General features: G+C 39.6%; 1 protein-coding gene across 2 annotated transcripts; it reads left to right on the forward strand.

The window, feature by feature from the left end:
• The first annotated feature begins 43 nt into the window (after positions 1-43).
• sash3 (SAM and SH3 domain containing 3) lies at positions 44-13,488 on the forward strand. 2 transcript variants are annotated; one of them, XM_029441180.1, is made up of 9 exons: positions 44-89; positions 2,911-3,026; positions 4,786-4,878; positions 6,531-6,665; positions 7,166-7,301; positions 10,108-10,265; positions 11,344-11,556; positions 11,647-11,791; positions 12,761-13,488. In XM_029441180.1, exons 1-9 carry the CDS (start codon positions 71-73, stop codon positions 12,964-12,966), a joined length of 1,221 nt encoding a protein of 406 aa, XP_029297040.1. In that variant the 5' UTR covers positions 44-70; the 3' UTR covers positions 12,967-13,488. The 2 variants fall into 2 exon arrangements, with proteins under 2 accessions (XP_029297040.1, XP_029297038.1); XM_029441178.1 differs by lacking the exon at positions 44-89 and adding an exon at positions 126-265.
• Positions 13,489-15,096: the final 1,608 nt, after the last annotated feature.

Raw genomic sequence — 15,096 nt, forward strand, 5'->3', positions numbered from 1 at the left:
TATAAAAGGTATGCAGCACCTGAGGAGGCGGCCGATACTTAGAATCAAACGGACAGCTGTCAATCATCCTATGTGGGCAGGAGGGAAAGGTGCGTTTGATATTGACACCAGCAGACAGACAAAATCATGATATCCGCATTATCGATACGCTGTGGTTACTAAAAAAAATGGACACGATAACATGCTAAACATATGGTTAAAAGATTCCAGGTAGATACTGAACAACTTACAAGTTTGTCCAACTCTAGATGCCTCACAAAGAGCGGTAAGTCGAGGGTAACGTTAATGTTCTTCGGCTAGCGGTAGTTTAAGCTAGGTAAGCTAACGTTAGCCACAGACTTGTTGGTTGCCAGGTAACTTAGAGGTCTTCTGCAGAGCGCTAACACCGTATCTGACAATACTCGGTGGATGAATATGATTATTATTATTATTATTATTAGTATTATATTATGTTATGATGATTGATCCCTATGAAAATAAAATAAAATAGTTCACCACGATCACAGTTTTTAGAGAAATTATGAGATTTCTTGTGCCATTGTTGCCTTTTCCTCCCCTCAATTTCTGACGGTGTTGGTGAGCATTCAAATCAGCAGCCACACTGAAATAACTAACTTCCTGTTGTTTCCACAACACCTGCATGCACCTGTCCCTTTCACCTCAACATACTGCACATTTACCTCAGGTCTTGGTGAGGTGCGCCTCACAGTTTGAAAACCTTTGATATAATATAACTACTTATTACATGGCTTAAATACTTCATTCTGATTGGTCAATTCCAGTATTCTGTTGAGCACAATGACCCATTTTAGCATCATAGATATTTGTACTGTATACTGGATTATAATTATTGGTGCATTTACATACTGCTGTATAGTTTAACCTATCATTATAAAGCTTATTTGATTTGAATGAACTTGCCCAGGTTTCGGTATAAAATAACAGCTATTAAAATGCCTCTATTAACTTAAGGACATATTTATATATTTTCTATAAAGACTACATAAAACAACAAATCATATTTCAACTCGTAAAAACAGCGGTGAGCGGAGAGCTCATGCTGGCAAATGGCCAGTTGCCTGGCAACTACTCTTTCCACGCGCCTTGAAGGTGTGAATGTGCAGCCATCACAAAACACCCTGCATCTGCAGGCTCAAGCTTCACTACAAGCACATGAAGAAACAGTTGACATAGAGAGTCGGATGGCTTTCAAGAAAAGGTATATCCATCCATATCCGCTCTCTGCGTTAGGGTTTGTGGTGAAGAGGCCCTGAAAAAGAGGAACAACAAGTATGAGATCATTGTTCTCTGTGAACAAAAGCCTCCTCCCCTGTGTTTGTGTTGTGTAGTTACATTTCAACATCTTCCCATGTAGTCATCTCCAGGGATCAGTTGCTTAAGTACATTTACTTACCTATTAAAGGTGCCCTGTCATGTTTTCTTGTTAGCAAACAAAAGCATTTCCTTTCCTTCTTCATAAAACAATATTTTTGAATCCTGTATTGTCTGTAGCATTGCTCACTAAGTAGTAGTCAAAAACTTCTCAGGGTATCTCGAAGTACTGTATGTTCTGGTACTTTACACTTCTAATCCACAATCCACGATCTAATCTGGACAGCATACGACACCCTCTGTCCTAAAACCCTCGCTTCAGATAGAGAAAAACTCCCAACACTACATTTTAGAAGGAAATATTGTTCTTTTTACTCCACTGCAATTATGTGGCAGGTATAGTTACTTCTGATACTTTTACTGAAGTAACATTTTGAATGCATTACTTTTACTTGCAAAATATTTGTATTATTCTATCGTGAATTATTGCTACTTTACTTGAGTAAATGATCTGAATACTTCTTCCACAAGTACCTCTGAGGTTTCAGGTAACCTCAGGTGGAATTTAAATCTGTGGCCTATTGTTTTTGTTGATCTGCAGACAGATCAGTTTATTGCCAACCTTAGGTTGAGTGTCAGGAAACTAAAATAGGGCATGCTCTTATCATGTGGTTTGCTACCAAAATAACAAGCTAAACTTGAGTTACATTTTACTTCCCTCTCTGCTTCCACTACTAATGTTTGCCTTGTGCTGCAGGCTGAGTGTACATTCAAACACATGCACATTTCTGTGACTCACTAAAGTTGTTTTATGCCACATTTTAAATATCCTCTGTTGTTGTTGTTGTTGTTGTTGTGACCTCCTGTAGCTGCGGCGGGCTCCTCTGCTGCAGCTGCACAGCTGTTACTGAGTTTCTAAATATGTCATCTTTAGATTTCTTTCACTTCCACACTTCAGGTGGCGATGACAAATATGTACTCTGTTGAGCGCGATGGCTGAACAACAAGCTGACACAGAGCTGCTGTGTTGCATGAAAGAGATGTTTCCTTACTTTACATTTTGCTGAAGTTGAAAGTTGGTGTCTGTGGAAGTAGAAATGTTGTAATAGTGACAGTGCAGCAAGAGGTGACGTGCTTTTAAAACATCTGCTCCTTATTGATAATCCATAAAAGAGCTTTTATCTGCCTAAATGTATAAATATGAGTAACCAGAGGTTGATTATTTGATCCAAACATAAAAAAAAGACCTGTATTGAGCAAGATTCACAGAAAAAAACCTGTTCAACCTTTTTCTGCTTATCTCTAGTGGCAGTCAAGACTGAGTTGTGATGGCATTTTCATGAACTGTTTCGTGTGTCAGTTCAGTTTGAGAGAAAAAAAAATCCTGTGTGTTAACCAGAGGACCAAAAACAGGGTTCAGTTTCTGAGTTTCTGTGTCGCCACGTGACTTCCTCTCAGCTTCTGCACTTTGTGTGGCTGCAGCAGAGTTGCAGCTCTACCTTTTTTTATCTGGCAACTTTGGCGGTGACAGCTCTGTGACAGAAACCCTTCGCTGATTTAAGTGTCTCGCTTTCACAGCTTTGTGTCCAGAGAGATCTCCTGTAGGACCGCAGAAGAAGAAGAAGAAGAAGAAGAAGATGTTGAGGCGAAAGCCTTCCAATGCCTCTGAGAAGGAGCAGGTGCAGAAGAAGAAGGTAAGATTTTGGTTACAAGTTTGTTTTGGGAGGCTTAAAGTGAATGTGCTCAAATGTGAGCTTTTGTAAGCGTAAATATTATAGACTGTGATTGTGAAGAGGTCTTTATCACACACTTTTAAACGCTTGATGTTTGCATTTTCACATCTCGTACAGCTGTCTTTGTGTGCACATCGCCTTACACAGGATGTCTGCAAACCCTTGTGGTGAAGCTGAACCAGCCCACACACACAAGTTAAAGTTCAATCTTTATGTTTAAACATTTTTTAAGTGTCTTAATCCTATCTCGCCTCAACATATTCTTTTAGAAAAGTAAAGTTCCTCTATTCTAGCTTTGGTGAATCATTGCTGCTGATGTAGTTTGAGTCATAGCAGGCTTTGTGGCTTCTGGTGTCTTCGTCTCCTGCAGCCACCATGAGAGCGAGCCTCCTACGCTCGACATCAGTGCCCTTATTTTCCATCAACTTCTTCACTCCTGTGGTCCAATTCAGGCGTCACTATTACACATCTCTGTCTTTGTGCTCAGCAATCATGTCCTAACACAATTGTCACCGGCCTTAATCGAGGCTGGAGAGCATCATTGTTCTCCAGCTCTACTCTCAGCTGTAATAAAAGATCGATTTATCTGAAAGCTTTGTGGCTTTTTAGGGAGGAGAACTGTGGCAGGAAATCAGACATTTACCAGCAAAACTCGTAAAATAGCCTCATAATAATGAAGGTGGTTAAATTCTTCAGGTTAGAGGCAGACAGACTGAATGTCTGCAACGAATGGCTGCCAGCAGTTGCTCAAGCTTTGCCCTGTTTCCTGTGGTTTCTACAAAGAATCGAGAAGGATGAACTGCGATAAGATCAGACACAGCGACGTTTGGTGATATTGAGAGTTTCCACTACAGCTAGAGGAACTAATATGTGAAAATGATACAAAAGATTACAAAGTTTTGCTTTAAAAGAAGTGTTAATTTGAAGTAAATGCAAGCGATGTGCTCACTTCATCAGTTCATTCATTTATTTGTTGATTGGCAGATAATTAATCAGCAGCTTTCTTTCATAAGTCATTTTTCAAGGATAAATTACCCAAATCCCCCAGTTACATCTCCTCAATTGTGAAGATGAAATGTGTTTATTTGTTAATTGAATTGTTTGGAGAAATTAAAGAATCTTGGGTGTCAGGAAAGTGTGAGAGACTTTAAGTTCATAAAAGAGGATTTTACACTAAGTTTATTCCATGTGCAGACATCCATCTTCATACTGGCATTGAGTTCAATGATGAGTTGTTGTTTAACACATTAGAACTTTTTATATTTTTTCTGTTCCTTATGTGTCGTTGGTAAGTTTAAAAGTCAGCCTTATTAATACAAACCATTTATTACAGAGATGGATAACCGCACATTGTTTCCTGCTGAACTATGTTTATGAGATGTTTCAGTCGAGCTACAGTGCCGTCTGCCACATGACCAGATCCGTGACTTTATCTTTGTATGGTGAGAAGAAACATGGGCAGTTGTTCCTTCTCAGAAATCTTTCTGCAGATTCATTGTGTGCGCACATTTGAAGAGATAAGAACATGTGTCCACAGCCCTGAGATGAGTGTTATCAGAGTTACAGTAAAAAAACACCAACCAACGGTCCCACATATCTGAAGTTCTTCTGGAAATGTCTTTTTGTTTACACCATTTGCTTTGTGGTGAAATTAATTTTTTTGCTGACCCTTTGCTCCGGGCCTTTTTGTATTATGAATTTAAAATATGTTTGTTTCCAGCTCACTCTGCAGAGGTCCAACAGCTTCAAGGATTTTATGAAGCACAAACCCACCTCCCCTGTGTCAGAGAAGGAGTTTACCTTGGAGGAGAATGTAAGTTGGACTCAAACATAAAACACACAAACACATCATCAGACACACAATACTGTCACTGTTTCCAAAAGTAGAAGTACATATCTTCTAAAGTATCCTAAATAGCAGATCATTTATCATATCGTTCCTTGTTTGTGATCATGTCACTCAGAACCTGACATTGCATCCAGAAGAGAACAAAGTGCACAAAGGACGAGCAGACGTTGTTATCAGTTACAGCTGTTACAGAAGTGCACAGTTTGTGCTTCCTGATTCAACTCACTGCTGCAAGTGTGGGCGAATGTGTTTTAACATTTCACAGCACTTTAATAACTTCCCAGTTACATTCAGCGTAACCTGAGTGGAAGTTGGAGGACAAATAAGTGTAGAGGTGTAGAAGGAGAGAGGAAGTAAGAACGAGAAGCATTGCACAGAGCACCGCAGCATGACAGCAGCGTGCAGACAGGATGTCCGTGAGTCTCTCAAGCAGAGAGCCTCTGTGTCTGACAGACAGAAGGTCCTCCCCCAGAGAAGTTAGGCATTTCTTATTCAATATTATGCATCGTTTTGTTTTATATATACAGTTACATCCCTCTCTGTCTCTGTATCAGCTGTGTGTTTATCAGTGTGAGTATTTAGTAGGGCTGTCCTCGACTAAAGAAATCCTTAGTCGGCTAATTGATTTAATAGATTTAGCTAGTTAGCTAGATAGCTTGTTGATTTAATTAGAGAATCATACAAAAGCACCATTTTTAATCTTATGTTTACCAGATATGTTCTTGGAAACAAGTCATTCAGCATGAAAAAGCATTAAGACCAATCAACTGAAGAAATTTTAGACGACTAAGATAAAAACGAGCAATTAGTCGACTAATTGACTAAGAGGGGCCAGTCCTAGTATTGAAATAGATTAACCATTATCTCTCTTCACTTTAGAGCTTAAACAAGAAAATCCAAACACTATTTAGTTTTGTTAGAGAAAGTCACGATCACATCTTGAAAATGTTAAGTTTAACATGCAGCGTACTGTATCAACATCTTACAAGAAAACAGCTCTGTTGCAGTTTATTATGGACATTCACTAAATATGATTAATACAGCCATCCTTCTGAATTAATGCTCTATTTTCTTTCAATCTAACAGCCGTCTAATTTAGTTTCCTTTGCAAATTATAGGGGACTTGACCTCTGTGTCCTCACACAACGCAAAGAGCCACACGGTACATTTGCTGTAACTAAGTGCCTCCATAATAAAAGTACTTAAAACTTCATTAGCTTTCATTACTGAGCCCACAGTGTTTGTCTGCAGACAGACTTATGTTTAGTATCGCTCTCAGAAACTGTGCGTAAATAGAGTGCAGGTGTGTGTGTGTGTGTGTGTGTGTGTGTGTGTGTGTGTGTGTGTGTGTGTGTGTGTGTGTGTGTGGGTGGGTGTGTGGGTGTGTGGTTACCATGCAGTGTGTGAATGCAAACCAAATTTCCGCAAAATCTGTTGATTTTTCTAGTTTATGAGAAGTGAAAACCACAATGAGAGTTAATTTATGTCAATGGCATAGTTTGTTTTGTTTTGTTTTTCACTAAAACTTTACTTTACTTTGCTTAAATAAGGTTACACCACATACTCTCAACACCTGTCGACAAATCATTCATGATTTTATTCTACTTTTTTCTCAGGTGGCAGAGGGTGTAACGGAAGAAGAAGTCGTGAAAAGTGGCAGCAAACTGGGAAAGAAATGGCGCAACGTCATCTCGCGTACCATGACCCGCAAAACATCCAAGATGGTGCAGAAGGCTCTGGCTGAAGAGGGGGTAAAATGCTGTTTATAGTTGCACTTCAGCTACAGTAACATGATCACTGTATTCAAACAGTAACAATATGTTTTAAAACTTTAAAACAGTATCTAGTAATGATGGATTGCTGATACAAAAACACAGTTTGACATCTTTACATTGAGCTGATGTCACAAAAAGATTTAAACGGTCTCCATCTAGTGGACAAATGTATGAACTGTGGTTTACAAAAGAGCATTTCTGTTGTTTGATTTTCAGTGTTAGAAAGTACATTTATCAAAATACCTGCGCCTAATATTTGTACTTATTCATGTATTTCCATTTCATGCAACTTTACACTTTTACTCCACAATTCAGAAGGAATGCTTGTACTTTTTGCCCACATATGTTTCACTTGTCAGATAACCTTTTACTACATTTTGTCAGTTTCAGTTCTTCATTATGTGATCTTCAGTGTTAATTCAACTTTATTATAAACTAATGAATTGACCTTTGACCTGCACTGTCTGCGTCTCCAGGGTGAGAGTGGTGAGGAACTGTCTCCGGTCTCTTCTGATTGGCTTCCAGATCTGCTTGCAGGACAGAGGACGTCTGTGTGCTCCACGGGGTCAGAGGACACTGCACCCAGCCCCATCGCCCACCAGCTCTCAGGCAGTAAGTGTTCATCTGTATCCCTGTGAGGTGACACACAAGACATGATACACATTTTAGATTCAGTGTTACTAACACTTCCCGAGGATATCACTATCTCTGACGTCAATAAGTTAATCAACATACATAAATCCGCTTAGAGATCATAGGGGGAGAATAAGATGCTCCTTATAACTCCAGAACTTGCCTGAAAAATCTTCACGTCTTTAAGTTTTCTTCAGTATTAAAAGTAATCATGTGGTAGTACACACCCTACAACATAAATAAACAACAAACTAAATACAACTGAAAATCCCACAACAAACAAACAACAGCATTACATAGAAAAGAAGATATATGCATATACAATATGTATACATACATTGCACAGGAATAGCACAGGCTAAGAAAACACAGCTAACTCACTCACTCCATTGCAACATTTGACTTCTTGTAGAAAAGAACATGTTGAATCTTCTTTTAATGGTCACACACATATACACAGCACACACAGTGACATTTAGACTCTGCACTTCACTCATCCTAGTAATGGACGCTGTGGGCTACTATTGTATCTGGGTAGCACTGTGGAGGTTGGTGCCTTGCTCAAGGAAACCTCAGCAGCCTCTCATGATTGGTCTGTTCGGGGATTTGAACCTCCAACACATTATGGGGAAATGTAGTTCCAAAAACCTAGAGCATGATTATCCTCAAATAAAAGTAAAACTAAGAAATCATAGGTGATATGATGTGATGGTGGTGTAACATTCGTTCAGAATGTCCCAACAACATAGCTCTTATTTTTCTCTTATATACTTATTATATATATATTATATATACAGTATATCTCAAAAGTGAGTACACCCTTTAGATTTTTGCAAATATTCTGTTATATCCTTTCAGGGGATAACATTATCCTACTGAAACTTTGATATAACTTAAAGTAGTCAGTGTGCTGCTTGAATAACAGTATAGATTTATTGTCCTTTGAAAATTACTCAGTACACAGCTGTTAATGTCTAAACAGCTGGCAACAAAAGTGAGTACACCCCATAGTGAACATGTCTAAATTGTGCCCAAAGTGTCAATATTTTGTGTGACCACCATTGTTATCTAGCACTGCTTTAACCCTCCTGGGCATAGAATTCACCAGAGCTGCACAGGTTGCTTCTGGAATCTTCTTCCACTCCTCCACGACGACATCACGGAGCGCACGGATGTTGGACACCTTGCACTCCTCCACCTTCCTCTTGAGGATGCCCCACATGTGCTCAATTGGGTTTAGGTCTGGAGACATACTTGGCCAGTCCATCACCTTAACCTTCAGCTTCTTCAGCAAGGCCGTTGTCATCTTGGAGGTGTGTTTAGGGTCATTATCATGTTGGAAAACTGCCCTACGGCCCAGTTTCCGAAGAGAGGGGATCATGCTCTGCTGCAGGATGTCACAGTATATATTGGAATTCATGTGTCCCTCAATGAAATGCAGCTCCCCAGTGCCGGCAGCACTCATGCAGCCCCAGACCATGATGCTGCCACCACCATGCTTGACTGTAGGCAAAACACATTTGTCTTGGTACTCCTCACCAGGGTGCCGCCACACACGCCGGACACCATCTGACCCAAACAGGTTTATTTTGGTCTCATCAGACCACAGGACATGGTTCCAGTAACTCATGTTCTTGGATTCATTGTCTTCAGCAAACTGTTTGCGGGCTTTCTTATGCATCGGTTTCAGAAGGGGCTTCTGTCTGGGGCGACGGCCATACAAACCGATTTGATGCAGTGTGCGGCGTATGGTCTGGGCACTGACAGGCTGACATCCCACTTCTGCAACCTCTGCAGCAATGCTGGAAGCACTCGCACGTCTATTTTTGGAAACCAACCTCTGGATATGACGCTGAGCACGTGGACTCAACTTCTTTGGTCGACCCTGGCGAGGCCTGTTCCGAGTGGAACCTGTCCTGGAAAACCGCTGTATGATCTTAGCCACTGTGCTGCAACTCATTTTCATGGTGTTGGCAATCTTCTTATAGCCAAGGCCATCTTTGTGAAGCGCAATAATCCTTTTTTTCAGCCGCTCAGAGAGTTCCTTGCCATGAGGTGCCATGTTGTCCAGCATTCAAAGAGAATTGTGCCCAAAACACCAAATTTAACAGCCCTGCTTATCATTTACACCTGAATCCTTGTAACACTAACGAGTCACATGACACCAGGGCGGGAAAACAACATCATTGGGCACAATTAGGACATGTTCACTATGGGGTGTACTCACTTTTGTTGCCAGCTGTTTAGACATTAACAGCTGTGTACTGAGTAATTTTCAAAGGACAATAAATCTATACTGTTATTCAAGCAGCACACTGACTACTTTAAGTTATATCAAAGTTTCAGTAGGATAATGTTATCCCCTGAAAGGATATAACAGAATATTTGCAAAAATCTAAAGGGTGTACTCACTTTTGAGATATACTGTATATATATTATACTTATACTTACTCTGACACTCCTCTAGCCATTCATAAGCAGACTACATGGGGGAGGTAAGCGGAGAGTGTGAGGCAGGTTATGAGTTTGAGGTCTTGTGTTTTCTTTGATATGTAATCAAGAACACTTTACTGCTGAACATATACACGTAGTAGTATTATGTTTGCAATTATTTTAATAATTAATGTTTCATTACAATTATTATGCTTTTTCTTATTTTGTCTCTTGACATTATGTTTGTTTATATGGAGAGTTAGCAGTTGCAGTGTGTTGAAACAAAGACAACAACACCAGTATCTTCAGGCTCAGGATCATTCTGACCCTGCTTCTTCTCTGCACACCTCAGGTAGCGACAGACAGAGCCTGGACAGCGGATACTGCCAGAGGGACAGCATGAGGCTGGAGGAGAACGGCGTCTCTTACAACGGACCTTTCTGTGGTCGCGCTCTGGTCCACACGGACTTCATTCCCAGCCCCTACGACGTGGAGTCGCTCAAACTCCAGGTGAGTGTCAGAGAACGCCTTCCTCGCTGTCTCTGATGTGGCCCTCGGCCTCTTCTGCCGTCTCTTCAAGTCGTCATCCAGGGAGCTTGTTACCCGAGTGATACAAGACAAGTCGTTGTGATTATTACTCTCCAAGGAAGAGTTTGAACTACACAACCCGTTACTGATCATTTCAGTCGTGATTGTGTCACTGCATTGCAACTTATACAAGCGCACACAGAGAGAGAGAGAGTCTGTTAAAGGCTAGAGAAATGTCTGGTGTTTAATAAGCTTTTCATTTCATTTGCTTTGCTTCTGTGCAAGTGATAATTACTTTGAGTAATTGGAGAGATGTTGGTTCATGAAGCAGTCAACTCGGGGGAGTATGAACAGATAAGAAGTTATATTTATCAGCGCCGTATCAAATAGCTTGAAGCTTCATTTTTAATGTTGAAAGTCGAATGCCGTGCAGCTTTTTTGTAGGTCTATTTGTTCCGTTTGAAGCCAGCATTTCTGAACATTTGCATATAAATGTTACACACTAATATTATTAGTATTATACTATTTGTAGAATGTGTAGGATTGTTTGTTTGTGTGATCCAAACATTTCCAATAACTCCAGAGCTATTAATAAATCCAAAAGTGAAAATGTATAATAATAATAAATCATTTTCTAAAAGTTTTATCTAACAAAATATTCTGTTTCAATCCATATTTGTTGGCGTTTAGCGTTTCAGAAACAACATTTTCTCTGCAGTCATAAAGCTCACCGATTGACGCACACAAAGGGAGGCACAAACCTGAATTAATGTGGGCGGATAGCGGCGATCTAACAGCACCATAAATTACATTTATATAACCAGAAAAAATCAATTTATTAAAAGAAAAAAAAGTTTGAGTCATAAATTATGACGACAACAGAAGCTTTCAGGGTAAAAAAGGCATTCGATACAGCCCTTTTATTTATATTGATTTCATAAACAAACAATGCTTGCTCTCAAGGTCTTTCTTTTGTCCATCCTTTCATGTGTCCTTTACTCTCCTCTTCAATAACATCATCATGACTCAGCCTGGCGTTCATGCGTCACCTCTCTTACAGAAAGGAGACATCATCTACATCATCGAGAAGCCTCCTGTGGGGACCTGGACGGGGAAGCTCAACAACAAAATGGGCTCCTTTAAGTTCATCTACGTCAACCTGCTGCCCGAAGAGAGCCCCCCAACCCGGAGGAGATGCTGCTACAGCAAGAACCGCCAATCCAAATCCAAACCCAGTACCCTGGAGGAGGTTCTGGACGGCATCGGTCTCATTGTAAGATACACAATGTTACACCGCGGCAGGGTTACTTCACAATCTACGTATAACCGTCTAAACACTCGTGTTTATGCTCTTGTGTTTCAGGAGCTGAGTTCTCTGCTGTCCATGCATGGCTTTCAGAACCTGGAGGACTTTGCAGGACTGAAGGAGTCTCACCTCAACGAGCTGAACATCACAGACCCAGACGCCCGCTCCAAGATCCTGAATGCCTCTGAACTGCTGAGAGACTGTAGGTGCACACACCGTAAAGCTGCACAAATCTTTCATTATGATGCTGCAATTAAAAACACACCTCTGATCCAGAATGTGAGAGAAATGTCCCAATGATGCTCATTTAAGAGTCACTTTGTGCCACTCAGACGTCAGGTTCAGGCAGTGTAAAGAAATGTGTCTTAAGGGAATACTTTATGCTGCCATCATATTTTTCTGCCTCAGCTGCACAATTAGCTACATTTTATGCCTCAGCTGCTCAGCATTACACCCACAGTTTGAAGTTAGGCTCAGTCGCTGGAAAGAAATCGTTCTGTCCTGTTATCTCAGCTCGTCTGAGCGCCAGACAAACCCTTGCACACCATCCTTTGGAACAACAGCTATATGTTGAATAGAGTTTATGGATTATCGTTACAATAAGCTGCAGCAAGGAAAGTTTGATTATAGCACATTTCAGCAACAAGGCATTTCAAAGTGCTTTATATAAAATATCAAAAGCATTGAGACAAAGTGGAAAAGAAACACGTCACTAAAGGACGTTCAGTCATTGAAGATCCAAGATAATAGAAAAATGGAGCTCAAGCTAAAATAGAGTAAGTATAAAATACAAGAATACAAGTTAAAATGCAGCCTTTGAAATTAATGATTATTTGATTTAATAAAAGGCAGCAACGATCCAACCTGTTCAGCTAGTTGTGTAGCAACTACTACATGGCAAGAACTAGGAAAACAAAACTAATATCTTGGAGTGGAGTTGACAACATGCTAATTAATACACTCTTTTATTGTGAAATTCCCACAAAGATTTGAATTTACTTGGATTTATGAAAAACACAAAAATGACCGGAATTGGTGATTATATATTTTGGCACAGCTCACACAACATGACTTTACACTTTCTCTCTGAAGCTGAAGATGAAAGGACTTCTCCAGGAGTCCAGGGTGGATTGTATTTCTGTATTAAAATATGAATCTTTGACCCGTGTAGCTGAAGACGAGTCAGAGCCAGAGGAGGAGAACGCCAAGGAGCCGAGAGACTCTGGCTGTTTCGAGAGCTCGGAGAACCTGGAGAGCGGACGTGAGGAGCCGAAGACGCAGGACAAAGCATCAGAGGAGCAGACGAACCAGGAGGAGGCCAAGAAACATGAGCAGCTGGACGCTCTGCAGGAGCTGACGCTGGACGAAGGATCCTGAGGAGTGATGGAAAAATACTTGTTTTATTCCTGGTTCTCAGGGACTCTGTGGACGGAGGTGTAACGCCATTAAAATGTCTCTTTATTAGAGAAGAGCGGACCGGTGATAGGAACAAAATGTAATGTTCAAATACCGTATGAACATGATGGTTTTCCACAGTTTGCTTGCGCTGTTGAGCGAGACGCATCTCTCTTCGTCTGCCACAGCAGAGTACGCTGTTTAAATGAACATGTTGTGTTGTTGTTGTTTCCTCCTGAGGATATCATGTATGGTGCAACTAAAGCATTTAAAAGTCTTCTATCCCTTCATTATGACCCCGTCTTTAATCTTTCGTGTCATACAAATATGAATGTAAAATATTTTCTGAAATTTTTCATGCGACTTGAATTTCATTGTAACTTTCAGTAGTTTTCTTTTATTTGTGTGGTGTGAGGTACTTTTCACTGATTTATGTCACGTTATGAGGAATTTAACAGTTGCTGTAAATAGGATTTCAATAAAAACATAACTCACTGAGATGTTGTTGATCATGTAGCCTATTAATTATTACTGTTGCAGTTTTAAAGGCTTTATTTTAAGAAAATGTTCATGATTCCTGGACGTATGTCAAAAATTATCAAGAGTTATAGTATAGTATGACAAGTCTTAAAAGAATACACAGAGTATGTCATAAAAAGTAGTCATAGTAAAGTATGTCATAGAAATATCAAAAAGGTCACAGTATAGTATGTATTTTGTAATATATTATGTTTTAGCATGTGTTGCTATTACATGTCATAAGTCCTTCAAAGGTCATAATGTAGTAAGTCATAAAACTCAGACCTTATAAGGACACCTTAAGGGCTTAAGGGTTACAGGTGTACAGACACAGTTGACAAATATTGGCATAATATAGTCTTGCAATACTAAACTTCAACAAATATCTTCTTATTGAAATGTGGGATTAATAAAGTACAACTATACCATATAATTTATTACCTGGATGTTTGGAAGACAATACAATAAAACTTAAATAAATACTTACATTTACCGTTGGTGGTTTATTAAGAATAATATTGAAGGCAACTTTTGCCAATCCACATTTGACACTGGAGTACACAGCATCTGAAAACATATCACAAACATGCTCCAGACTTTGTGGAAGTTAAGATACTGTAATGTAGAGAAAACATTCCCTCTGCTGTAACTCTGTTGCTCCTTGTTGTGTGGAGTCTGCTGCACCGACAACTGAATGGCAGTACGTATCTGTATTGTGCACCAGGAAGACAGAAATGACATCTTACGTATGGAAATGTTCAGGAAGGTAAACAATGTACTTTTACAAAAGTGATTCATGCATTCATACACATCACCTTAGAGGTCATCTTATCAGAAAGATCATACATGGAAAAGTCAAAACTCATGTACAAATATTGTATTAATACAGTAGTGGGCAGCGGCAGATCGAGTATTCAGACCTTTACTGAAGTAAAAGTACTAATACCACGCTGCGAAAACACTACGGACCCCTGAAAATTAAAGAATGTAAATTTCACCAAACCAAAAAACAAACAGTATTTCCCTTTTGTTCCACTTGATTTCTCTTTTTTGACAGGATTATACTTTAATACCCTGATCCACAATGTATTCTGTGAAAAAAGGCCATTATTACAGAGTTAATGGTTTAAAACAAGTCAAAATAACATGCAGTTTGACGCCATGAATAAAAAAAAAACTATTTATATGGACCAATTCTGTAATGAAAGTATGGGCCATCAGTTCCTTAATTGATAACTGATAAACAAATTAAGCAAAGTGATCATTTTATTTGTCATGTCAGTAAAATCTAGCTGTAGTTGAACCTTTTTGTCGCGTATTAAGGGTTCTGAGTGATTGTTAATATTTAAACCAGCTAACAGTTTTATAATTAATCTCATAAGATTATTTAGCAGTCTAATAATAAGCAAAAGGCTAACTCGTGCAAACGTGTGCATCACCTTTTAGTGTCCCCTGGAAACAGTATCCGTTGTACGGTGTCCTTGCATTTTATTGTTTTTCTCAATTTCAGGTTTCTTAATTTGCAGTGAGTTGAAGCTCTCAGGGCTTCCGTATGTAACTCCCATCGAAAGAAAACTTCTCTTAAAAGACAAA

This window comes from Cottoperca gobio, chromosome 10 (genome assembly GCF_900634415.1).
Source record: "Cottoperca gobio chromosome 10, fCotGob3.1, whole genome shotgun sequence".
Classification (NCBI taxonomy): Eukaryota; Metazoa; Chordata; class Actinopteri; order Perciformes; family Bovichtidae; genus Cottoperca; species Cottoperca gobio.